The 26334-nt window shown below is 38.5% G+C and overlaps 4 protein-coding genes and 2 long non-coding RNA genes across 6 annotated transcripts; all 6 read right to left on the reverse strand.

Moving 5' to 3' along the window:
* Nucleotides 1-1989: 1989 nt before the first annotated feature.
* Nucleotides 1990-4060, reverse strand: scpp5 (secretory calcium-binding phosphoprotein 5). Its single transcript, XM_044027267.1, has 11 exons — nt 3936-4060; nt 3763-3834; nt 3564-3623; nt 3382-3453; nt 3220-3267; nt 3064-3126; nt 2932-2961; nt 2807-2845; nt 2680-2730; nt 2501-2584; nt 1990-2416 (listed from the first exon to the last, which is right to left on the reverse strand). The coding sequence occupies exons 2-11, from the start codon at nt 3814-3816 to the stop codon at nt 2399-2401; spliced, it is 519 nt and encodes a 172-aa protein (XP_043883202.1). The 5' UTR covers nt 3817-3834; nt 3936-4060; the 3' UTR covers nt 1990-2398.
* Nucleotides 4061-4503: 443 nt separating this feature from the next.
* On the reverse strand, nt 4504-6575 carry scpp7 (secretory calcium-binding phosphoprotein 7). Its single transcript, XM_044029004.1, has 9 exons — nt 6492-6575; nt 6351-6410; nt 6119-6178; nt 5953-5997; nt 5651-5692; nt 5461-5520; nt 5249-5371; nt 4913-4986; nt 4504-4775 (listed from the first exon to the last, which is right to left on the reverse strand). Exons 2-8 carry the CDS (start codon nt 6402-6404, stop codon nt 4939-4941), a joined length of 432 nt encoding a protein of 143 aa, XP_043884939.1. The 5' UTR covers nt 6405-6410; nt 6492-6575; the 3' UTR covers nt 4504-4775; nt 4913-4938.
* Nucleotides 6576-8653: 2078 nt separating this feature from the next.
* Nucleotides 8654-10720, reverse strand: LOC122771478 (serine/threonine-protein kinase WNK1-like). The gene is made up of 7 exons (XM_044029071.1): nt 10581-10720; nt 10188-10478; nt 9932-9988; nt 9511-9666; nt 9372-9407; nt 9240-9278; nt 8654-9077 (listed from the first exon to the last, which is right to left on the reverse strand). The coding sequence occupies exons 1-7, from the start codon at nt 10632-10634 to the stop codon at nt 8766-8768; spliced, it is 945 nt and encodes a 314-aa protein (XP_043885006.1). The 5' UTR covers nt 10635-10720; the 3' UTR covers nt 8654-8765.
* An 816-nt stretch (nt 10721-11536) lies between these two features.
* LOC122771578 (rho GTPase-activating protein gacII-like) lies at nt 11537-13039 on the reverse strand. The gene is made up of 3 exons (XM_044029225.1): nt 12861-13039; nt 12620-12706; nt 11537-12540 (listed from the first exon to the last, which is right to left on the reverse strand). Exons 1-3 carry the CDS (start codon nt 12906-12908, stop codon nt 12331-12333), a joined length of 345 nt encoding a protein of 114 aa, XP_043885160.1. The 5' UTR covers nt 12909-13039; the 3' UTR covers nt 11537-12330.
* A 4301-nt stretch (nt 13040-17340) lies between these two features.
* On the reverse strand, nt 17341-18307 carry LOC122771589. Its single transcript, XR_006360626.1, has 4 exons — nt 18246-18307; nt 18093-18158; nt 17671-17712; nt 17341-17526 (listed from the first exon to the last, which is right to left on the reverse strand). It is a non-coding gene; the product is annotated as an uncharacterized LOC122771589 (long non-coding RNA).
* A 6537-nt stretch (nt 18308-24844) lies between these two features.
* On the reverse strand, nt 24845-25401 carry LOC122770526. The gene is made up of 3 exons (XR_006360532.1): nt 25337-25401; nt 25184-25234; nt 24845-25087 (listed from the first exon to the last, which is right to left on the reverse strand). It is a non-coding gene; the product is annotated as an uncharacterized LOC122770526 (long non-coding RNA).
* Nucleotides 25402-26334: the final 933 nt, after the last annotated feature.

Raw genomic sequence — 26334 nt, forward strand, 5'->3', positions numbered from 1 at the left:
CTTTGGTTTGCTTTCACTGGTGTGGTCGCTCATCATTTTTGGAACATTGTAGGTTTCTGATGTTTGCTTTTTGTGGTTTCAGGTAAATGAAGGGCTGTAATCAGCTAAAACTGTATTCTTGCCTGGAAACTTGCTGAACGAATGAGTTTAACTAAGATAACAATTTCTTTAATTGTCCTTCTAAACTTTAAGTGTTGTTATCTCGGGTAATAACACACTGTTTCTCAGTTTGGTGCCTTAAAATAGGAGCAGTGGGAAGTTTAATTTGGTCATAAACTGAATATTTTCTGTAACAGCAGGGATGTGTTTACCACCTTCTATAAAATGAACAAATCCTTCCGCCCCTACTGCTTATAACAAACTAATTCAGTTCATTGGATCAGTGTTTATATCATAACAATTTCCACTGTCTCTTCTGTGCTTGGTTAGAGGTTAGTCTCTGCGCATTGTTGGCTTCATGAACAATATTTTATTTAAAATGGCTCTTTGATTATGCTTAAATGTGGGCCATGCAGGGACTAAAGTGAAGGCCACTTCAGACCTTCTGCCTCAACTGTAAAGTTTCCCAGTTGCAAAAGTCAACTAAACAGGTGAGATATGCTGGCTCCAAACTCTACAGGTAACACTCACACACACACACAGCCCCCGTGATGTAGACGGTAATTAGGGCTTTTAAACCTGCTGTCAACACGCTCAGCTGTGGCTGATAGAAGTTCTGAATTTATGTGATACAAAGTTCCAGGGCAGAAAACTTCTGAAGAGGAGACAGCCAGACCGTGAGAGGATGGCGCCTGAGTGCGATTGTCTTTGAAGAGATGTGTTAAGTCATGTTGTGATATGCTTTTGTCCGCAGGGGAGTGAGGATCGGAAAGAAAGAAAAAGTTTTCTTTTACTAAACAGTTATATTTCACTCTCGGGCAATTAGCTCAACTGCTGTGATAACGTACAATTAGTGTGTTGTATTTATGATGTCCTAAGCCACATTTAATATAAAAGACATACACTATCTATATTTTTTATTCTAGGCTTTATTTCACTCAAGAACTTTCCTCTTGTCTGCGTATAAAAGAAGGTCAAAGATTTTGAGTACAAATGGGGTGAGAGGGTGAAGTTCTTCCAAGCAGGTTGAAGATTCATTGTACTCTTAACATTGTGGACTTTTCTTTGACTTCATTCAAAACAAACTATATAAAGAAACAAATCTATATAATAAAGAAACGAATCAAAACTGAGAGAACTTCTCTGACCTTCACCACGCAGTCAACAGATACAGCTAGGTCCAGGCAGGGTACAGATCATTTTTTATTTTATATTTTGTCTTTGTCACAGTGGATGATCTGAGTACAGTAGAAATGGTCAATTTAAAGTTTCCGATTAACCATGCGCACTGGGGGATTGGGTACTTTGCTTGACCTGGCAGGGACTTGAACTGGTGACCCTTCAGTCACAACCCAAGTTCTCTTTGTTATGACCAAGAAGGCTGGTGGTGTTTAGTTGTTGTCTTGTGGTTCCTGTTTTACTTTGAATTTTCTCTCTCCTCTCATTTCAGGTAACTTGCTCCTCCCCCTTGCGTTGTCTGATTGTCTGCCCCGCCCTGATTGTTTCCACCTGTTTCCCATGACCGTGTGTATATATATATGGTCTGCGTCTCCTTTCGCCTGTTGCCAGTTCCTCCTGTCTTGTGAATTAGTGCCTTTGTCTCAGTATTCGCTCCATCCCACTGCCTCGTCAGGTTTTTGTTCTTTTGTTTGCTACTCTGTCAAGCCCTTGTTTCTTCTAGTAGTTTTTCCCTCGAAAGAGGGTTTTTTTGTTTCTTAGATTTCCTCGAAAGAGTGATTTTGTTTGTAAGCTTTAGCCGTCACTTTTGTCTCCTGAGTCGTGCAATTAGGTCCAAGTCCTTGTCCCGGTGTGACAATTCGTTTCATTAAGGGTTTCCCCTTAATTACAATTCTCAAAATAATTTCATAAACGGCAAAAACAACAAAAAAGTTGCATGAAAAAGTAGACTTTATTTCTTAAAAGAAAAAAAAGCAACATTTAAAGAAAGGTCATTATAATGATAAATGAATGCAGCCATGATTCCTACGTTACAGTGGAAATAACACTATTTCCACAGCCTTTCGAAAACAAAACCTGTAGTTGACAGTGGGCAGAAGGTGGCTGCTGAGGGGTTTTAGCGGTCTACAATAAGTTATTGTTAAGTTAGGACAACTACAAAGTAAAGCAGATAGTTTCTCAGAAATACACAGATGATCACTTCATATTATATTTGACCATTGCAACAGAATCCTTAAGTCTTATGATATTATTTTATTTTAACTTCATTAAGAATATATCAAAATGCTGTTCAGTCTTGATTTGTTCCATTGCGGTTGTCTGGATTTGACTTTTTGTCAGCTCAAACCTTGGTTGGCATCTGCAAATGAGATTTAAAAAAAAAACGTTTAGTAAAAAATCTTTGCATTTACTAGTTGTCATTTTGTCAGTGATTGATGATTACTTGGTTTGTCTGTGTGGGCTGGTCCTGTTGGAGAGGCTGCAGGGGATCCTGAGATGGTAGAGGATTGGCATCAAAAGATGGAATCTAAAAAAAAAAGAGAGAGATAGAAAATGAAAGGAGAACCACACACAAAATACTGAATATCCCAAAATCTGATTGAAATAGCGTTTCTCTCTCACATTCAGGGTTTGCTGGGGAATATTTTGAGGTGGAAAATCAAATGGAAGGGCCTGTAGAAAAGACAATTATTAAATTACAAAATGCACGAAAAGCCTTAAAGGAGTTGAAAATGTCTTATATTTTTACCTGAGGTACATTTGTCATAGGTGGGATGTTGGTTATTATCTGAAACAAAAGGGTATAATGATACAAGTCATTCTATAGTTACATTACGCATTATTGTGTTAAATCTGCAAGTTTTAAATGTTTACCCTTTGCTGAGAGAAATCATACGGGTAGTACTAGGGGGAAAAAAAACAAAAAACAATGTCATCGATCTCATAAATGTTTTTAATCCCAATATAATCTGTAAACTGGAAAGAAAATGAAAGAACCACACTTACAACTTCTACACTTTGTCTACCAGGTGGCTGGGGAATGGAGTATTTGATGAATCCATGGAAGCCCTGTAGTAAGATAGAAAAGTAAGGGGAATACAGAAAACAGCTGATATTCTTCCACATGTTAAGAGTAGTGCTTGAAATATTGTGGTTGCTTACCTGGCCAGCATTTCCACCTATACCACCAGGAAATCTGTGGGGATAAATCTTTGAGGGAAGATAAAACAAAGAACACAAATTTAGATAAGGACTGTGCAGCCTAATCAATCCTAATCCCAAAAACAACACTTGCAAGAGTAAGAGAGAGTGAGTCTGTCGTACTAGTTCCACACTGTAAGCTCCCGGCAGTCCAGTCTGTGGAAGTGGCTGACCAACTGCGAAGGGATTCTTCACCTGAGTGGATACAAATCAATCGAAATGGTCAGAGAACAGCTGCGCTGATTCATATCTGTAATTATTTTCTCACATTATTCATTTTCTGACACAGAAGTTGAACAGTTCACCTGTGAGGGTGGAACCTGCTGTCTGGATCCTGTGTAATGAGTCAGGTAATGAAAGGCTGACTGAGAACAAAGACAGAAACACAAATGGAAAATTAACATATGGTGAAATCTTCTGCCTGAAATGATAATAACATTAATTTTAAAAACATGGGTGCATATGATGTGCAGCTTTTGTAGCCTATGGATTTTTTAAACTTACTGGTGCAGCCGAGACACTGCTTGCCAGACAGAGGAGCACGATGGCCAGTTTCATTTTTGCAGATTACGAGTCCTTCAGACATAAAAATGAAGCATTACTTATCACAGAAATGCAATCAGACGCACGGTTTCTTCTTATTCAAAAAAGCATCTATGAATTTATGTTGAACTCACCTTCCGCAACAAACAAAGAAGAAGAAGAAAATAAATGAAGTGGAGAGTTTGCTGAATGTTGGAAGTGATGCCAGTCATATTCTCCACAGAGTTACTTTGGCTTTTATACAGTGCCAGCTCACCTCAGGGCCAATCACAGTGGACTGGAGGGATGTTGCCCAATGACTAGGTACAGTTCAGGTGTCTAGTCTTCAGCTTTACTAAATGACCAGTGGTCAAATCCACTTTCTGTGTAATTGCACAGTCTGGTTGATTACACTGTCTAGAACAGAGCTTGCCTTCCCTCTGCCCCTCATTCTGCCACCACTACAGTGCTATTGCAGCTGTATTACTGCATTATGATGACACAGTTTGTCCATTATTTATAGGAATGTGATAATAAAGCAGTAAAATGCTCTTTATATTTTAGCCAGATGAAATGATGTCACTGGCTGTATTTATCCATGCGTAAATCAATGTGTGAAGAATGAGTGATTTATAGATGAACTAATCATAAAAATGAAGAACGATAAGAAAATGGAAAAGATATACAATATTAGTATGAAATGAAGAACCAGAAGAGAATGAATATGTTTGTTTTTTTTATTATAAAGCACAGAGACAGCATATTTGATGCATGTTGTTTTTGGGTTGGTTTTTTTGGGGGGAGGGGGCATTTATTTTATGGAAGAAAATCACAGCACCATCTGTTTATAAAGCACCACTTTGGCCTAAAAAAGGCACAGCACCATTTTCTTTTCACAAGCATTAAACCATTAGTTTTGTTATTCATTGGGAAAGAGCAGTGTTGGTTCGTCATCTTTCACAGGAGTCACTGAGTCTTGAAGCGTTGGTCACCACCTACAGTGCAAAGATAAGTGAATACATGTTAAACAAAAACAGCATCCTGCTAAAACCTGAAAGTCTGAAATACGCCATAACAAGCTAAACTCGATGCCCTTCTAAGTATGTGGTTGTGTGCTTGTATGTGCTCAAACCTGCACATCCTGCTGACTCGGACTTTCTAGTCGTCGTCATGCTCGTCATCATCATCACTTCTGCGTCTGGCGGCCTGAAAATGACAGGTGGTTTGTGATGAGCCAATCAGAAATGAGGAGAGCCCCACAGACATCTGCTCGATGATCAGTGTTTCTCAACAACTCAGCAGAAAACCATGTTGAGACACTTCTCTGACGCAAAACTCCTGCACTGCAATGAACCCGTTACCCTCTACTCTAACTTCATTATTGCACTTTCAAATCAATCCAGCCAATTCAAATCAGCAGCTGACATGATCTAAATGGCTCCAAATGCAAATCAATAGTCGTTCTTACAGGAACACGAGCAGCAACGATAGGGACAATGGGAGCAGCTGGAGCTACAGGAGCGTCAAGAACGACGGGAGCGACGGGGGCAACTGCAGCAGGAGTCCCCTCGTCAAAACCAAAGGGGTAGAACTTAAGAAATACAAATAAGAAAGAGATTGTTAGTTTATTAAAATCTCACACGCTTTCTGCCGCAGAGGTTAAAATCCACAAACACTTACCACGTCCCTGCTGCCTCTGCCGTTTTCGTCAGGGATCTCCTGCTTGATGAAGCCACGGATCTGTCAGTGGGAACACATGTGGTCAAAAGTGCTAACGCGTCTCATACCGTCTGGATTTCAGATGGTGAGACACAAGTCTTCACGCAAGCACAGAGCATTCAATGAATATCAACGCTACCGGGTCACTTACCGGTCCTGTAAGAGGCTGTCTCTGCGCATTAACTGGCAGCAGCTGCAAAGGAAAACAGTCAAGATTGTGTCAAAAATAAATCTTTGCTGAAGACACATTTCCTGCAGTTGCACTGAATGCATTCATTATAATAGCAATGTTACTACATTATAACTACAGTGCCAACAGTTACATATTATTCTCTCTTGACTCTTTTATTTACGTCACAAATCAACATGATTTGACTTGAAGTGTTTTTAAATGACTTCACTGGATAACAATGTGTAAATAAGCGCATGAGGTAGCAAAGGTCCAGATCTTACAACTTCCAGAGATCTGTGCGGGTTCCCAGGCGGCACCACCTGATCCTGTGAGAGTCATATAAATCAAATCAATATTTACATGCAAGAAAAGGTAGCAAACTAAAGCCCAAAGCTATATGCATCACTGTTCGTGCTGAGCAGATATTAGCAACGTGTCTTGCTGTACCACATTTGGAACATATTGGATGTCGAACTCCATGAACATCTGGTCCCGCAACACGTTGTGCTGAAAAGAGACAAATTACTGCAGCTTCAGTGGTTTGAAGGTCAGTGCGAAAATGATTCAGACAAATCCTTGTATAACTCATAGTTGAGTGAGTCACACGACCTCACCCTTTCATTCATTAGAGATTTAACATTGTGTTTTAAATATTTAGAAATAGATGAAGTTTCCTCACTGGGGCACAGACAGCCATCCCCAGGATGGAGGCAGCGAGGAGGATGAATTTCATTTTCAACTGTGGAAAAATAGGTTATTTTAGTTATGCTACATGAAAAAGATCCTTTCTTTAGATAAATGTTATATTTCTCTGCATTACCTTAACTTTCCGACAGAGCACGAGCAGTGAAGGATCGTTGAGGAGAGGTGGGATAAGAAGAGAGGGACCTACTCCTATTTATTTGCAGTCAAACGAAAGGATGAGCCAACGTTTGACAGCCACTGGTGATAAGCCAAGTGATATCAGTATTTTATGGTTACAAAACTGACAGCAATATATTTCTGAGAAATTTCATAACAGATTTTTGGCTTGAAACTGGGTAATGTGTTTTGGGAAACATCCCGTGCAACATCTTTGAAACTCAGAGAGGTCAATGGGGTTATATAGTGCAAGAGTACATGATTCAAACTCTATCCAGTGAATGGATATTGAAACATTAAATTTGCAGAAAAAACATCACATCCTATTCTAGATCTCTTCCATGTCTTTGATGGTATACTGTATTCTAGCTGAGCTTTGGCAAATATGCTCGTATAGGAGTTCCATATAAGCAATGCTTCATGACACTTGACCTGTTTGTTTCAGATCAAACTCATATTTAATAGCTGTCATTGAACAAGCTGAAAATACTTCCTCATTAAATCACTGGACATGGTTTCTGAGCCTGTGGGTGACACTTAAATACTGCACTTGGGCGAAAATCCATCAACTGGGAAGAAAATGTACGGCGATTAGATGACCATGATGTCCACTCCCCTTAAATTAAAGCGTTACTGGGCAGGAAAGAAAAAAAATGACTTAATAACCTCCTGTGTTTTGTGAGAACCAGGATAAACACAGTGTGCAGCATTTGTTTTTTTGGACATGTGTCTTCATGTTTATGTGTGTCTCACTATGAATACAATCAGTGCAACGAAAAGGAACAGTGCCATATTATGGCATTTTTTAAAAGCATGTAATTATCTCCAGACACTGCAAATCTTATCAACCTAATGACACAAACCTTTTCACCTAACTGACTTTGAAGGAAAAGCACACTTGCATTTGCAAGTAGCTGATAAACATCACTGAGCATGAAACAGTTTAAAGGCCCAGCCTGTAAGAATTAGGGACATCTAATGGTGAGACAGCCCATTACGACAAACAGAGGATTCTTACGCTGATTCCTGTCTTTCACAACCGTGTGAGGGAACTACGGTGGCCTTGTGTCGATCAGCTGAAGAGGTTTCATAGATACTGATGCTTTAAAGTAGTATTTATATAGTAATTTATTGAAAAATGGCAGCACAAGATGGCAGATTTCATGAAAGCGCGACCATCCATCAAGGTAACCCATTAGACCAATTATACACTTGTAGAAACAGAATTATGAGATGTATTTTGACATAAGATGTTTCTATATGTTGCACAGTGGTCCTTTCAGAACAGCTTAATTCCCTCACAGAAGAACTAGAGCAGGATTTCTCAATCCTGGTCCTGGAGACCCACTGCCCTGTATGTTTTAGATGTTTCCCTGCTCCAACACACCTGATTCTAATGGTCAGCTCATCAACAAGCACTGATAACGACCTATTTATTTGAATCAGGTGTGTCGGAGCAGGGAAACTTCTTAACCCTTTAACATGGAGTGTGTCGCAGATGACACATTGCGCACTTTGCATTGCCGTAATTACGCATTGGAAACAATCCAGCGGTTTCTGAAAGCTGAGAAGTTGCCCGCGAAAGCCAGCTTTGTGGTTATTGCGGTAATTTCACTAGCACTTTTGCAGGAAGCTGGCGAATCAGCGCCTTTGTCGCCAGAGAGGAGAGAGTTGGTAAAATGCCTGTAAATAGTTTCCATTATTTTTTCCTGTTTTTTGCAAATTGAGACAAAAATTGTTATTATAAATGTGTTTTATACTGTTCAAAATTAAAATCTGATTATTTTCAATCTCCATTTTTGATTATCTTCATTTTAAACTGTTAATATGTTATTTTAACATGCAGTACATTGTAAATAACTGCCAGATTTTCAAAATGATTCTGCAAGTCATTTTGAGCCTTAGGTGAAGGGTTAAAAATTCAGGGCAGAGGACCAGGATTGAGAAACCTTGAAATCAAGTAACAGATGTACATCAGCTGGCCAGAACATGACTCCAAGTGAAGCCTAATGTAGCTCTGCTTGAAGTGCAGCTTGTTTAACAAATGAACTTTACAAGAAATGTAAGTGTTGTTGCGTCACATTCAAGGAACCAAACATGAGTTCACGCAAGTTTAGAAACTGGCATTTAATACTTTTTATTCAGAAAAAAAATCAATGACTGCTAAAATGCTCAGGATTCAGATACGAAACCTTGTTGTTAATTTCATAATAAAACATTTTATCCATTCTTGTTAAGAGGCATTCCTCCTGTTTCTCTGTGTTGGCTGGAGTTTGGCTTGTGCAGGTGCTTTATCAGTGGCCACCTCCTGCACTCCTCTCTTCAAATTGGCAGGGACGCTCGCAGTGTTTGGCTGTAGTCCAGTGTTGACCAGCCTCAGCAACTGTGACGCCCTGGCTGAAGATGCACCCACAGTTGGCCCGACACCTGCCTGCTCTGGGTTTGGGAGTCCAGCAGCCTGGTTTAGAGTTTGAACAGCTCCTGAGGGCAGGTTTGTGAGCATGGTTGGCATGTATACACCCAGTTGGTTCATTTTAGCTGCCATCTAAAGAAAAAAGAAAAAAAAGAGAGCAAATATAAAATACGGTCAGAGATAAGGGAGGGCGGACTGTTGGCTAAACCAGAGGATCACTGAGTTCACTGAGCAGATTGTTTGAACAAGCTGAGAGTCAAAAACAAAAGAAAAATCTTGGCTGTCTTACTGTACCTCGAGCTCCTCTGAACTAAGAGCGCCAAGTGCAGAGTTCTATAGAGAAGAATGATAGCACATGTCAAATAAATCTGGAAAGACCATTAGTAATGTTAATATCCTTGAATAGAGAGAATATTTTACATTTACCATGGGTTGTTGAAACATGTAGACGATTTGGGGAGTCTGTGGGAACAACGTAGACTTATTAAAATCCAACTTTTGTTGCATACTAATATTTTCTCCGATTTATTATTAGCGGCAGTAGTAGTAGAAGCACAATAAGCACCTGTTGTTGCTGCACTGGCTGAGGTGCATTGCCTGTAGGAGCAGTTCTAATTGGTGTCTCTGCAGCCACAACCTGATTGTTGACTGTTGGAGGTTGATTTGCAGGAGTCTGTGGGAGAGGTGCTTGAAGAATGTTTGGGAATCCATAAGGAGAGGACTGCGGGGTGAAAAAAAAATAAAAGCATGGCATTTTAATTATAATTTTTGTCAATGCATGGAGAAAAGACTATAACTGCCTCCTATACACTAAACGTCAGTCAGCTAAATACCAATAGGCCAATAACAGCTGTGGCAGAAAAATCACATGCAAGACAAAACATGATCAGAGTCGTAAATCAGACAAAGTACAAAGTCTGCATCTGCACACCACATCTTCTGTACGAGTCTCAGGTTGTTTGTTTCTTGATGTTACATTATATTACCAGCTGGTTCCTGTATGATGGTGAAACCAGAGGGAAGTATCCATAAGATGGGAAAATCTATTAAAATAGAAAAAGAAACTAAATGATTATTGCTGTAAATGGGAAAACAACAGGTAATACATTGGAAAAGAGGGTTGCTGTCATATTCTCCACCAGTTGTGTTCTCTTACGAGTGCAGTATCTGCAATCGCACACTTCACTTACACAGCAGTTTGAATCAGGAATGTTTCTGTTTCCTTTCATATTTCCATCTTACCATAGGCTGCTGTGGGAGTGCTGGCTGGTTTGCGAGTTGAGGTCCGTGCATGCTCATATGCAGAGGAATGATCATTACACTGTCCCCTAGTGGAGGCCAGGTGTAGTGTTGCATTGGAGGAACTGGCTGGGGGCCACCCAGGGGACCCTGCTGCAGTGGAGCCCCAGGTTGGGGTTGCTCTAATAGCGGTGCTGCAGTCTCGGCTTCAGGTTTCGTGTGTGTCGCTTCAACGGGCTGAACATGCTGAACTCCTCCTTGCGACAGCTGTGGAGGGTGGACACTAGGATAGACCTGAAAACATAATATAAAAATCACTGTAGCTCTCACATAATGGCAGCTATAAATAACAAAGACCATTTGAAGTACTGTCTTTAAAAGAAGGCTTGCACTTACTGGCACTGCAGACACTATTGTGGTAAAGCATGACAATAGGATCAGGGTAATCATTTCTCAACAAAAAACAAAATCAATACAGTTTTAAATAGATCCTGCAAAATCGATGCGAGCTGATTAGAAATGTCTACTTAGAGCACTTAAAGTGAAGTGAATGAAAGAGCCGCAGAGGGGACACTGACTTATGCTCTTCTCGCAGAGTGAAACAACCAATCACATAAGACAGAGAAAATGGACAAATTCAGCTTAATTTTTTCCTGTGAATGAAGCAGTGAGGTAGAAACTAGAGAAAACCACAGAATGCACTAAACTGTCTGTTTTTCTTCAATTATAATGCTGTCATGTCTGAAGAAATGTGTAAACAAACACGGGCTGTGTGGGTTTCCTGTTACTCAGATCATCTGTGGGTGCAGCTCGTGTGTCAAGAGTCTGTCTCACTGTTGTAATTATGGTCAAAGCGAATACACACGAACAAGCAATAAATGAGTAAATGTAAGGAAACACAAGCACAAAGCACAAGGTTTCAGTCACAGACCTTTGTCAGCAGGTATTAAATTGATATAATTTGCATATAAAACAACAGCAATGTAGTAGCAGTAGATCATTTATTTATTTATTGAGAATATGAGTCAAATTTTGATGATTAAAATGTATCTAAAATACATTTCATAGTATTCCCCTTCCCTTCCCACCAGGTATGAATACGTTATTACCAAAGACAAAGAGCAGCCACATTATGGCTCTTAAAGAATTACCTCTCCCTGCATGATGTCAATTCATTAAATACCATGATGTTTTCACTTTTATGTGTCCAAGGCAGACTTTCTTTGGCTCTTATCCTGGGTTTTCCCTTATCTTATCTTATTATATCATAGCTTACATTATGTTCTTTCACTCACAAGTCAACAAAATATTTAAATGTCTGGCAAAGAGAAGGAAAAATAAAATATTCCACACTTTATTGGCTTGTGTTGTCTCCAGGGTTACAGGTGTTTGCAGACAGACAGATGCTCACACTTTATCCAGGGTATAAGGCTGGGAGAGTATGAAAATCCACCAAAATGTTCTAGTGCAGTATTTATACAGAGCATATTGGAACATGTGATCTATGTATACATTCTTTCATGTTTGGTACAGCAGCAGCAACAACATGGACAAACAGTCTTACATTCAAAATGGGAAGTGCAAAACACATACATAACACATTGGACATAAATGTGAATGCAGTGTAACATACAGTATTGTCTGTCAAGGTTTCAGCAGTGCAGTGCGGTAAAAATGCTGAGTCATGATATATAAAAAAAAGATGCAGTCTAAGAATTGGGTATTATAGGCTTAACCCTCATCCCTCTCTTAAGCTAACTTGATCCAGCGGTGTATGTGTGTGTGTTGGCTCCACCAGTTGTCTCCAGGTGACAAGAATTATAGTTACTAAAGTCTTGCCTATGTTTTATACATACATTTATACAACATGCTTTACATTTTATATTGTGATGATGATTAAGACACAAGATACTATGCATATAAATTTATATCAAGAGTAATAACCATGAAAGCAGAGACGTGAAGGTTGCTGAACCAATACTGAAAAGTAAAAATATGCCAACAAATGCATTTGTGCTGTCAATAAAATCAATCAATTGTCACTTTAAAAATCATAGATTATCTGAAAGGCAAAATCAAATACAAAATTCATATATATTTTTCTACGCCATGGAGTATAGCCTTTCTGTTCTCATATCAGCACAGGTCAGCCCCTGTCTCCTCTCGGCTCTGTGGTAGGAGCAAGTGTGGTCGGGGTGGTCTTCGTAGTTGTGGTTGTGGTTGTGGTTGTGGTAGTTTTTGGTTTTGGGGGTGGTGGTGGTGGAGGAGGGACCGGAGCAGGTGGCGGCGGTGGGAACAGGCCAGGAAACAGATGCCAGAAAGGCAAGTCGATCCAGGAAGGATTGTGATGCCACCGCTGCAACCAGACAAAATGAAATGAACAGTTTTGCAATGTCACTGTCGTTGATAAATATAAGGATTAAATGAATTCTTACCTCATAACTGTCAGACTCACTGCTGGACTGACTAGAACTCGTTCTATCCTCATCACTGTCTGAATCACTGCTACGATCGTGACATTCCTGGGAAAATACAACGTTAAAAAATACACACACACATATATATATATACTCTTTCATATTAGCTGAAAACCATGCATTAGTCACACTCATTTGTTCCAGAAATTAAAATTTAAGTGCTATTGATTTGTTTGTCTGGTTGTTTGTTCGTACTTACAGCTACATGGTAATTTATCAAGAAGAAAATCATCAGGAGCAAAATCATCTTGCACTTGGAAAAGCAAATCAAATCCCTTCAAAGTCAGAGCTGCTGCCGTGTCCCTGTGGAGAGTAAACAGCTTAATAATGGACTAAATATCAAGCTTGTGTTACTCTACCTTCAATATGGTCCCTGTGGAAAACTCCATTAGCTTTTAAACAGCCTTGATGAGTCCACAGTGGTCTCACAACGTGAAGGTGTGTTACTTCATCTCGGATGTGGTCGGTCTCATGTCCGCCTCCAGAGACAGAACCAAAATAGGCGTGTACACAACTTTATTACTCAACTAGCCCATGTTTTTGTATCGCTAATATCCACATCCTGTTGTTAATTCTGATGGACTTTTATTGCTTTCAGACACAAGCTGAGCTTAATCAAACACAAAGCCCAAACACAAAGCCCACTTCACGTCCTAGTGTATAATGTTCTTTTAATTCAGAGTAAGATTCAGAACAGCACCATGTTAAACATGATGCAGTCATTAAAAAAAAAAGAAAAAAAAGTCGGATAGTTGCTGTGGTTTTCAGTGATTATTAATGTGTTATGTAAGAGCTCAATACTTGCGAAACTGTAACATGGTTGCATGGAGCTGTATTACCACCTGCAAAGTGATACTTGCTCAATCCTTAATTACCGCAATACTGTAATCATCTTGTTTACTCAGGGTGGACCTCATTTATGTCCTCCACAGCAGTCGTTAAGTTTTACAACCTGTTGCAGAAGTCGTCTCTGTCTCTGTCTCTGTCGAGATTTGTGAAGCATTTGATGCACAATGACGGATGTGATGTGTGAAGACCGCTGGTCTGAAATGTCTGAATCAAAAAAGCACAGGAGCGATCCTTCACACTTCTTCAAAGAATCATCGATATTTGTAATAATGTGTAATTTCAAGATTCACCGCCAATCATGTCCCTGTCATGTGTGTTTCAATTATTTATAACAGCAAAAAAGCTGAGTGCAAAATGTAATGTTGCCAACTCTCACATCTATGTGAACATATGAAGCTGGCATCAGCAGCCAGAATAGAATAGAATAGAATAGAAAAGTCTCTACATCAATAGAATACAGACCCAAAATTATAGCAATTGGTGTCACGTCCCCTGGATATTCCAGGCTACTATTTGTAGAACAATTATTCTGTTTGGTCTTTTTGTCTTTCTGTTTTCTTCACCCTAGGTTTTAAGTTCTGTGTCTGGTTTTCAGTTCCTTGTTTTCTGTTTTATTTTGACGTTTTTCCCTCCTGTGTGTACCTTGTCCAGTTTTGGTTCCCCATCCTGTCTTCCCTGATTGTCCACCGCCCTAACGTGTTTCACCTGCATCTTGTTTGTCTCACCTGTGTTTCAATTTTCGCCTTCCGCCAGTACACCTCACAGCAAGAAATAGTCCATTCTCGAATTGTCTGATTTATACTCAGTGTTGGGTAGTAACGTGTTATTAGTAACACCGTTATGTAACACCGTTACTTTATTCAGTAACTAATAATGTAACACGTTCTTTTTTATATTCAGTAATTCCTTTTCCGTTACCAAACGCTGCGTTACTCCGTTCCTATGGGGAGGTTTTACAACGGCACACAGTTCTCATAACATTTTAGCGATCAATAAAGTTATTTGAATTGAAAAACAAAGCACTTGTCGCCCTCTAGCGTCTCACACGTCATCAAACACGCGCCATGAAGAGGACTGGACGGGTCAGGGCACGGCATGATGGCGAGCGAGAAGGGGAAGATAAGTTTCTCCTCGTGGAGGTATTCACATTATTTTTAGCTGGAGAGCAGAGGGGAAAACAACATTTCGGTAACTTGTAGACTGTGTCCCGGTTCAAAAATACTTTCTACGGCGAACAACAGCAATCTGCTGAAGCACCTGGAGAAGCGACATGCAGCTAAGTAGCTAACGCAGCATCCGAGAGTCACAGCAGCGAGCACACACCCACTCCACCCAAGCAGCAGCGGTTGGAGTTCGAAAGACGACCCATAACCAGGCACAACTTGAAAACAATAGCACGGTATGTTTAATTGTTTATTTGCGACTCTTTTAGCAATATCAGGCTATCATTCCAAGAGTCCAATGATAAATGGTCCAATGGTTAAAGATAAAAACACTTGTTTTTTTCCCCTCAGATATGTAGTTGAAAACATGCTACCCATCTCTACAGTGGACGACCCTGCTTTCAGACAGATCATCAGCATGGTGCCGTGTACAGGTAATAACAATAATAATAATAACAACACCAATAATAATAATAATGATAATAATAATAATAGTGATAATAAAATGGAACTTGTGTGCATGCAAAACATACGTGTTGCTAGGGCAACCGTCTTTGTTTACCATGCCTCTTGAGTTGAGTTGAGTTGAGTTTGTATTGTTCAGCATCAGTACAGAACTGAAATGACAGCAATAGGGGAACTCAATCGAACTTTATTTAATGGGACCTTTATTTTACTGTAAAACATTTTACAGTAACTAAAAAGTTACTTTCTCAGTAACGCATTACTTTTTGGTTTAAGAAACTGAGTTACTTTAACTAGTAAAAGTAACTAGTGTAACTAGCACAACACTGTTTATACTTTATTACTCATTCAAATATGAGGCATTCATCTGTAGCAAATCAGTCTTAATTTCCCAAAATTAAATAAAACATTTCCTAATCAAGGTGTGTACCTGACCTACTGGGGCAAACTTGTATGCTAAAGTGGTTCTTGCCACATTTTATACAAAAGGATGTGCGTGCACAAACCAGGTGTAAACATGTTGAAGAAGTTATAAGGTCTTTTATTTACTGCTGAACAAAACCACACCATAAAGATCCAATATCTACATTTACAAACACGAAAACAATGTATGTCCTCAGGGGACTAAAGCAAAAAGAAAAGGAGATCTGATCATCACAGCACTGACAAACAGCTCATAAAAAAAAAATCCTGGCAACAAGTTTTGTGATGTGTCTTTCCTCGACATGTTTTCAGTAATGTTTGTCTGACACTTGATGATACCCTAAGGATTTTATTGTCTTTCATGCCACAGTTAAGCCTCACAAAAACGAACAAAACTTGATCATGGAAATCCCAGTGGTGTTGTCAATGTGATACACAGCTGTATACCTACTGCAAACGTATAAATAGCAGTATATTCTCTTCATTTGACCACACTACACCTCTGAGAAATACACCCCCAAAAAACAACAAGGAAATAATAAGAAGAATCATTTTATTCTTATGGCAGCAATAAAGATACATGTTTACAAAGTTCTGACAGACAAAGCAAATGCAGAATACTACTTTTTTAGATTAAAATTCGAAAAGTGAAAACAGCAACTGTAAACAAAAGATGCATATACTCAAAGTCATTAATTTAAATCAATGTATTTACAAACATATTTGGCAACTATCTTAAGTTCAAGTTTTTCTTACAACCTGACAAACACTCTATAAAAACTACTTTACACTACTACAACTACTACAATTAGGCCATTCACACTCACATTTTGCATCTACAGCATTTAATACTATCACATCCATTCACATGCTGGCAGCTATAGCCGCCAGGAGCTTTCCAGGATTCAGTGTTGTTCCCACGGGACACATTGCCTCAAGATCAAACTGCCAACCTTCAGATTGGAGGATTACTCACTCTACCTACTCAGCCATAACCACCCCAAGCATAACACTAACTCTAAATGTTCCTGGAGTATTTTTATGTCCATGTTCTCACTTTATCCAGACAAACCAGGTTAGACCTGACTTGTAACTGTGATTTATTCAATTATTTATTTATGTATGTTTTTTTCCTGCTTGCTATGGCAGCAGTCTGTGCTTGAACCCTGAACCATCTCTGCACTGTCTTGGGGTTTTCCAGTAGCAAAGGCACTAAATATCTGAAAACATAACTATTTTTGTGGAAAGTTAGTGTTAGCGTGTTGTATTTAACAGTGGGTGTGGTTATTAACCCATAGTATTTATGCGACACAGATCTGTGCCGCAGGTGCATTCATGGTAAATTGCCGTGGGAATAATACACAGCTGCTTATAGGGACATCCTGGGTGTTTGTTTATAGGTCACATATTCAGGCTTTAAAAAAATGCCTTCTTATGTGTTGTTGAGTCAAAGTTATGATTGATTTGATGTCATATTTTTAGTAGACATAAAGTAGCAATAATTGTGCAGAAGTCACAAAAATATACCGTTTTTCTATTCTTTTTGTTCATAAAAACAAGCCAAGTGAAGTTTGCAACTGTATTTCCAAATTTCACAGTACTTTTTGCTCAGGTGTGTTTGTAGATATTTGTTTTCTTTTCATCAGATCATCATCACTCTATTGCACATTCTTATGGCCTCTGTATAAAACAATATTAGCATTAATTTTCAGATTGTGTGTATCTCAAGTGTTTCTTTGAGCCCATGTTGATTTTCACACAATAACGACAATGAAATGATTTAAACGTTTACATGTTCCTTATTGCTTTATTTAAAGACAAGTCATGTCATTCATGGACAGCATCATCGTGTCTTGGTGCTCAAGATGCCTGTAGCTGCTGGAGAAGCTGCAGAATCTTGATAATCTCAGTAAGGTCTTTAAAGCTGATGGTGGAGGAGGAGGAGGTGGAGGTGGAAGACGTTTTCTTCTCGTATTGTAAGGGACACAAGGAGAAAGTGAACGCACATGAAAAAAAAAATCTCTTATAAGTCACATGTTTGTTGTTGTGCCCAAAGAAAATGGCAGTTAAAATTAGACAAAGGTATGCAAATTGAACTTCAGTACTGACCTCTTCACTGGAGCGCTTTTCAATCACATGGGTAGGTTTAGCCTTCAAAATCAAGCAAAATGGTTTAGTAAATTAGTGCCAATGCAGGTGAGAAATCGTGATAGGTGAACATAATTGTGTAAACACAGGTGTACACATACCAACTGTAGTAACTGAGTGGCTGTTCATCACCGTGATTACACGTATAGTGTTTGCAGTAATAATAATATTTGTAATGATATTACATTGGGAATATATAATGAAATTAAATGATAATGAAAAATATGTAATAATTTACACTCTCTTCATATGGTCACCTTAATATTCATAGTTTTTACTCTTTATGCTGTTACCAGTTGTAACAGCTAGTCGGTGCTATGGTGCAACAAGAGGGAGAGGAAAAGAGAGAGAAGAGTGGGAGCAAAACAGAAAGAGTGTCTTACCAAAGAGCTGGAGACCAACATCATGATGACTGTGAGAGCCACAAGCTTTACTCCAATGGCCTGCATCTGAAAAAAGAGAAATGAATCAAACCCTAATGTGAAATGCAACGATCCTATCGCATCATTATTACACGTATAATTCAAAACCCTTACCTTTCTTGAGTGTTAGTCTGTTTTAGTGATCGGAAACACTGCAGATGTGTGATATTCACTGCCGAAGCAGTATTCAGTTTGCCATTTAAACTGTGTGTCAGCCAATCAGAGGTGACACGAGAGCAGCCCACATGTTTTGCAATGTGAAAAGACATTGCAAAGCAGACAAACATTATGAAAAACTTTAGTGGAAAAAAACAACAACCAAAAAAAAACATGTGGGTGTTTGTTTGCGCTCCTGTTTACAGGCCAATCAATGAATCACCTAAACCGCTTACACAATTTAGCAACCTCGACTGAAATTGACTGGTACCAAAAAAAAAGAGTGGGGTTTTGATTTCCACTGGTCAAGAAAATAACTAAATGGTGCTCCAAGAGTTTTTAGATATTCACAATATTGTATTCAGTCAATAAAATAACTGTATGATAATTGGCCCTTATTACTGCAATAGAGCTATTGAATGTTTGCTTTAGGTGCTGGACCTGGTTTCAGTGCAGCTCAAACTGAATTGAAATTGACATTTGAACATTGTAGACAAACTGTCTACAATGTTCTCTAAATACAGAGTGAGACCAACAGTGGGTGAGGGACACACAGTCATAATAAACCCATAATATTACACATTGCCTGTCTACCTACAGAATGATGCTCAGGTTTATTTGCACTAATGTTTATTATTATTATTATTATTATTATTATTGTTATTATTATTAACATTGTTGTTGTTTTCTCCTGTTCCTCTTGATGTACTTTCTATACGACTGCAGTTTCCAAAATGTGCCACATGGGGAGCAGTTTTGCACTTAAAATGGAGACCCTTTTTCTTACCTTTCTTACCAAGTAAACACTTTTTTTCTGAACCTGTCAGCATTGGACAATAAATGCTCTATAGACCAGGTCTATCCTTAGTCAGTGGTATAACTAAAAACATTAATCATCACAATTAGCTGTTTAAATTCACAAGGAAATGGATTAATCTGTGGATCTTCCTTGATTTGAACACAAAACCTGTTTTACATATTTCACAATGACACATTTATTGCCTCTACTTTTCTTAAATGCCACTTTTTTAATGTAATTTTAAAATTTGATTTGTCCCTGTCATGTGTTTTCTGCCTCTGTGAAGAACGTTGGATTGCCATATGTAAGAATGGTGCTATATAAATGTGTTTATTGAGTAAATGCCTAATGAAGTGTTTGCTCCGGGGTAGAAAGAAGGGCGATCTCGTTTTCACTTTTGAATTTCATCGACTTCACATTCATCCATTCATTCGGGCTTCTTAAATATCCCAGGTGCTTGCACTAAGACAATGCAAGACATTTAGATAAACCTGAGCTGTGTTTGTGGAATGACTTGGGCCTTAATTGGGAGATGGTGCTTTTTTCTTTAACAACCCTATTGGCAGAAATGACATACTGATCCAAACAACTCTGTGACCATTTGCATCAGTCATTCAAAACTGAAGATCCAAGACTCCACATTTACTCATGTATCTAAGAGACAAACTTCTGCTCACTTTAAAAGTGATCTGTAAATTCCTAAATTCAGTTCCAAAATGCAAGTGGTAGAAAACAAGCATTAGAAACAGTATAAAACAAGTGGAAACTGGCTTTGATATCATCCATCAGATTAAATCATGTGAGAAGTATAGGCCAATTTTCCCACAGATTTCAGTTCAAACGTATTTATTTTTGCATCCAGCAGAGTTACCCCCGGTGGCTATTGAGTATCCTGTTTAGCTTCAACTGGCACACAGATAGATGAAGCTCACTTGTTACTGCAAAAATGCCTCTAAAAAAACAAGAGAATATAAACACTATTAGGGGAGCATGACTTGCTTCAAACAAAATGATCTGCCAGTGCAGCAAGAAAATGGCACTTGTTAAGTTTTCTTGAAACAAGACAAACCATAATAAGTAAACAAGTCCAAAAATGGTGTGGTTAAATAAATACACTGAATTCAAGTCAATTACACGAGTACACATTTGCGTTTTAGTCCATATCTTATTAAACAGTGGTCTTCATTTTCCTTCATTTATTAGCCTCTGAGGGCAAGGGCCAACATTTTTTGTTTTCCTGTGTAGGCAGTGGATATCTAAGCCAACGCTTCTACTTTCTGTTTACAATGTGACGAGCAACATAAAATATGATAATAAGGTGTGGTTAAGAGACGACATCTACGACCAGATTTTTCGATGTTTGGCTCGTCTCTGTTAGCCAAAAGATCTACATGCATACGCTGCATATGAATGTAGACACTTTGAGGTCTTATGTACAATAAATTAAGATTTTGCTGAACTTTAGTTGACACTTTTAGGACTGGAAATAGCAAGCACATTATGGTGTATACTGTATGTCTAGAAGTGATTTTTAAAAAGGAATTTAGTCCACAGAGTTTACATTTCCAAAGTTTATTTATCAGGTAAAACAGAGAATAAAGTGATACTGATCATCACATTCATTTAGAATGATGTGGCAACAGTTTTCATTCACTTATTGAGCTCTGGTTACATGTCAGGTTTTATTTTGTAGTGGCAGCAGCAGCCGTAGTAGTAGTAGTAGTTGTAGTGGTAGCTGCAGTTGTTGTACTTAGTTGTTGAAGCAGGAGTTTAAGAAGCTCAAACCAAGGTGGGAAGCTGGGAGAGCCATGATGGGGAGGACACTGAAAGAAAGTGACACATTTGTAAAGGCACATTAACGGTGGATAATTTTCTGGCAGTTTCCATGATACGGGAAAGCACTTACCCTAGGCAAATTGGAGCCAAAATGTGGGCGTCCATGTCTTCTGTGTTTTTCTCCAGCCTGTTAGCATATTAGTGAATGAGTTCTTATTTCCAAACAACTCTACATATTGTTGTATTACAGTAAAAGACAACACTAAAACTGTCACTGTAACACTTACCGGCTTGGCCAGAGCCAGGCTCAGGAGACATCCAAGCACAAACATTACCTTCAGCATGATTTCAGTGTTTATACCTGAGAAACAAAGATCTATGATCAATACATTGGTTCAAAGCATCAAGAAAACAACAGAAAAAAGAAAACAATACTATTCCTGTTACCGTAAAGTCTTCACAACCTTAGATGAGTGTCTCACAGATGGTGAAGAAGATAGTTGTTCATAAATGTGAGCTCCTATTATATACAGTAACAGGAGATGATTTGAACTTATTAGCAAATACAAGTGTTAAGAAATTGCAGGGATTAGGAAAATGCTCCACCTCCACACTGAGGAGAGGAAATAACAAGATAAATAATTAGAGGCGCACCTGGACTTTACCTAATATTGTACTTCATCAATTGGGTTCATCTTGAATTAAAATTCGAAAGAGTCAAATTTCACATTGGTTATTTCTTAACTTTTCTTGTTTTCAGTGCAGTTTTTTTCAGCCTCACTAAAACCTTTTTCAGCTGAAAACTAACTGTAAATCTAATGTATAATTTTGCCAGTTGAACACAGATGTCTAATCTGACTTCAGTAGAAGTAAATATCCAAATATATAACACTGAAGGTTGTAAAAAAAAGTGTTTAATATACACAGACATAAACACAAACATATACCTTTTTGCATTTGCATTGTGTGTACCCTAAAGTATTTCATGATCAACATAAATGAAGGGATCAATATTAGAAATTTCCACATCAGTAACTGGATTCATTAGCTTGTCTCTGCATAGTAAATAAATAAATACAATTACTGGATGTTACTTTGAATACAATATGCTCAGTTTATTCACAAAACAAAACACAAACTGCCCTTTGATGAGGTCACACTGATGCTCCTTTTTGTTCTAAGTGATGAAGAATAAATAGTTAGTTCAGTTGGGAGTCAGTCATCCTCACATCATTTTTGATTAACCCAAAGTCAATCTCCCTTTTCCTGTCAGGGACACACTGTGGATGATAAACTCACAGCTGTTGCGAGAGTCACAACATTTTGGGAGTTGTTTGTTTCTGCCCAGTCACTGATGCAAACTGAGACCTGGTGGAGCTCTTACAAATTTGGGGAATTAAGAGATTTAACCAGGGAGTGCATCTAAGACACACTGAATCTCCCGTTTCCTCTTTCTCTGTTACTGTCAGAGTGGGATTTTTGGGTTATTTATAAATCCTATAGTACATGATCAAGTTAGGGGTCTCACAAACCCCTCACACCGTGCGGAACTCCCTTAGCATCCAAACAAACTAAGACCTGCTGTTCCTTATACCTGTGATATATTCAGTTGTAGGACACTGAAGACAGACCTGTCTACACTGAGCTGACTGGTTACTGTGATACACTAGTTGGTTAATCTTGTGCAAATGTTCAAGCTTCATGTAAATTCTTCATTTTCCAGCAAGGTTTGAAGCATACATTCATTGTTCAATTGTTGAAGTTACAACACATGAAACTTGTAGCAAAGGTGACACTGATGTGGTTTAACAATGTAAAGTCAAATGCTTTATTAGAGAGACACACAAAATAACTACAAAATGTATTAAAAAAATGTTTCAATGTGATTTAAGTGTTAAAATAGTCCTCTATACTCCTCTTTCAGATACATTTTTCAGGAACTGGAAATTCATTGTTATTGTTGCAGTCTAGGTGCAAATGAAACATCATGATTGTAGTTAAAAGGGGCCAGAGGGTTTTCACCATCATGGACACACAGTTAAGATTGTGCTATATTCAGCTTATGCTAAATATCTGTTGCTAAACCTTTTTTCAATTTGGAAACATTCAGCTAAACTGGATCAAATTTGAGAAAAATATACTTGTATAAAGTTAACACTGTTGAACAGAGCATGTCATATGATTTAATTATGTATTTATTAGTTATTATTGATTATCATTATTTATATAGTGAGGCACCACCTGGAGTTCAGAGGCTCAGCATTCACATATGTAGCTCAGAGACAAACTCCTGCTCGCTTTAGATGTGATGTGTAAATTCTTAAAATCACTTCTACGAAGGCCTTTGCAGCAAGAAGACCTGGGTTTGCAACCCAGTCGGAACAAGGACCTTCCTGTATGGAGTTTGCATGTTATCCCTGTGTGTGTGTGGGTTTCCCCCGGGTTCTCCTTTTTCCTCCCACAGTTCAAAAACATGCAGATTTGGGGATTATGCAAATTTTACATGGTGAGAGTGTGAGGGTTGATGCTTGTTTGACTCTATTGGGGTGTTTCCACTGGCTTGACTCGCCCCGCCTCACCTCGGCACGGCACGGTTAAGTTGCATTTCCACTAGCATAGCACCTGGTACCAGGTACTTATTTTCATTTCCTGTTCTGGCGAGGTTCCAAGTGAGCTGAGGCGATACTATGCACGACATCACCAGACTCCCGGCCAGAGTGCCATCAAAGGAAGAGACGTCCGACACAAGAATCAAGCCGAACAATGCCAAACTGTATATGAGTTAAAAAGACTTAACAATCCTAGAAAATGTGGTTTAATCTCCAACAAATGCGAGGGAAATGTCTAACATCTCAATATTAAACAGAGGAGTCTGGTGTATTTCGCGACAGCACTGCTGATCACGATTCTGACCGGCGAGTGGCTGTATTTTAGTCCAGTGACTGTGTCAGACGGAGTCTGGGCTCCGGTCATGGAGGAAGTACTGAACAAATATTTTTAATGAACTGATTCTAATGATTCAGTTACTGAAAACAAATAATTTACTAGTCACTAGCTTGTGTGTGTCGCGTGTAAATCAAAGTCAGTTTCATGCAGCCTTGTAGTAAGGACTTTTCCCATGTTGAGTAGGTAGTATTTTGTAGTGGAAAACCAACCTTACCCGTGCTGAGACAAGACGAGGCGAGCTGGGACCATAGGCAGAAAAGGGGCTTATGGGGCCCTGTGATGGACTGGTGACCTGTCCAGGGTGTACCCCGCCTTTCACCCTATGTCAACTAAGATTAGCACCAGCGACCCCCATGTGGAAGATTAAGCGGCAGAAAATGTGTGTGCCTTAGTGAGTGAGTTATATTCATCATAACAGAAGTAGTGGCTCTAATCCCAGTAATACTTCTAGAAATGTCTTAAGTCAGTGACTCAGTCCTTCTTACATTTGAGAAACAATTTGAGACAAGTTGGACATCACCCATAAGAGATTTGTTATTTGACCAGTGCCAAGATTACCTGTAACTAGCAATTGACACCATTAATGAATGAATGAATGAATGACTTTATTCCTCCCCCAGGGGGGAAACACATTACAGTATCTTATTGGAAACATGTTTATGTCAAGTGAGAAGTATAGGCTAATTTTCCCACAAACTTCAATTCAAACTTGTTTATTTTTGCATCCAGCAGAGTTACCCCCTGGTGGCTATTTAGTATACTCTTAGTTTCTGTTTGGCTTCAACTGGCAAACTGGTAGATGAAGCCTTCTTGTTATATAATCTATCTTATTAAAGAGTGTTCACTCTTCATCTTCCAACAGTGTGAAAAATAGTGCTACGAATGTGAGAACAAGTCATAAGTTATGGTTGAGAGAGAGAGCGAGAAAGAGAGGTTGAGGTCTTTTAAATATGTATTATTAAAAAGTGTACAATAAATTCAGAGTTTGCTGAACTTTTTAAAAAAGACTTTAGTCCACAGAGTTTACATGACCAGAGTTTATTTATCAGATAAAACAGAGAATAAAGTGATGCTGATCATCACATTCATTTAGAATGATGTGATGATGTGACAACAGTTTTCATTCACTTATTGAGCGCTGGTTACATGTCAGGTTTTATTTTGTAGTGGCAGCTGTAGTCGTTGTAGTGGTAGCTGCAGTTGTCGTAGTTTGTATTTGAAGCAGGAGTCTGATTAACTCTAACAAGTTACTTGTGGTCAAGCCATTGTTGGAAGAAGCCTGAAAGAAAATGTCACATTTGTAAAGGCACATGAGCGGTGGAGGATATTCTGGCAGTTTTAACAAACAGTCTCCATGATACAGAAAAGCACTTACCTCTTCAGAGCTAGAATCTGAGCGTGCAAGTCGATGGTGTTTTTCATCAGCCTGTTAGAATATTTGTGAATGAGCTCTTATTTCCAAACAACTCTACATATTATATATTACAGTAAAAAACAACAACACTAAAACTGTGACGGTAACACTTACCGGCTTGGCCAGAGCCAGGCTCAGGAGACATCCAAGCACAAACATTACCTTCAGCATGATTTCAGTGTTTATACCTGAGAAACAAATGACCTATGATCAACACATTGGTTCAAAGCATCAGGAAAACAGAAAAAAGAAAACAATACTATTCCTGTTACCGTAAAGTCTTCACAACCTTATATGAGTGTCTCACAGATGGTGAAGAAGATAGTTGTTCATAAATGTGAGCTCCTATTATATACAGTAACAGGAGAGGATTTAAACTCATTAGCAAATACAAGTGTTAAGAAATTGCAGGGATTAGGAAAATGCTCCACCTCCACACTGAGGAGAGGAAATAACAAGATAAATATTTAGAGGTGCACCTGGACTTTACCTTATACATTATTTTGTATGTCATCAATTGGGTTCATCTTGAATTAAATTCGAATGAGTCAACATTTTAATTGGTTATTTTATTAACTTGAACATTGTTTTAGATTTTGTGAAAGAAAAACCCTTTCCTTCCAAGTGTGTTGGACAAACAATGAAACCTTCAGTTTGCATCAAAACAAATATTCATACAATCAGGTTATTGTACTTTTTAAGATTTCTAAGATTTATTTTTCTATAATTTTTGGGGAAAACTTTACCCACACTTGAGAAGCGATCAACCCTTTTCTGTCAGGTGATGATAAACATACATATTCTCTCACAACTGTTGCAAGAGATACAACATTTAGGTGTCAGATTAGATGGAGGTCGTTTCTTTCTGTCTAATTAATTAGGAATACAAATGTGGGTACTTCAGAGATTTAACCAGGTAGTGTATCAATGAGTTATATTGAGTCTCCTAATACTACTGCTGTTTCTTTTATTATACTTGTGACATTATAAGGTGTGGGACACAGAAGACAATGAAAAACCTGTCTAGGTGTGAGCTGACTAGTTACTGTAATAGATAATAGTTGGTTAATTATTCATGTGCACATGTAAATTCTTTATTATTCCTACACTGA

The sequence above is a fragment of the Solea senegalensis genome, linkage group LG6 (assembly GCF_019176455.1).
Source record: "Solea senegalensis isolate Sse05_10M linkage group LG6, IFAPA_SoseM_1, whole genome shotgun sequence".
NCBI lineage: Eukaryota > Metazoa > Chordata > Actinopteri > Pleuronectiformes > Soleidae > Solea > Solea senegalensis.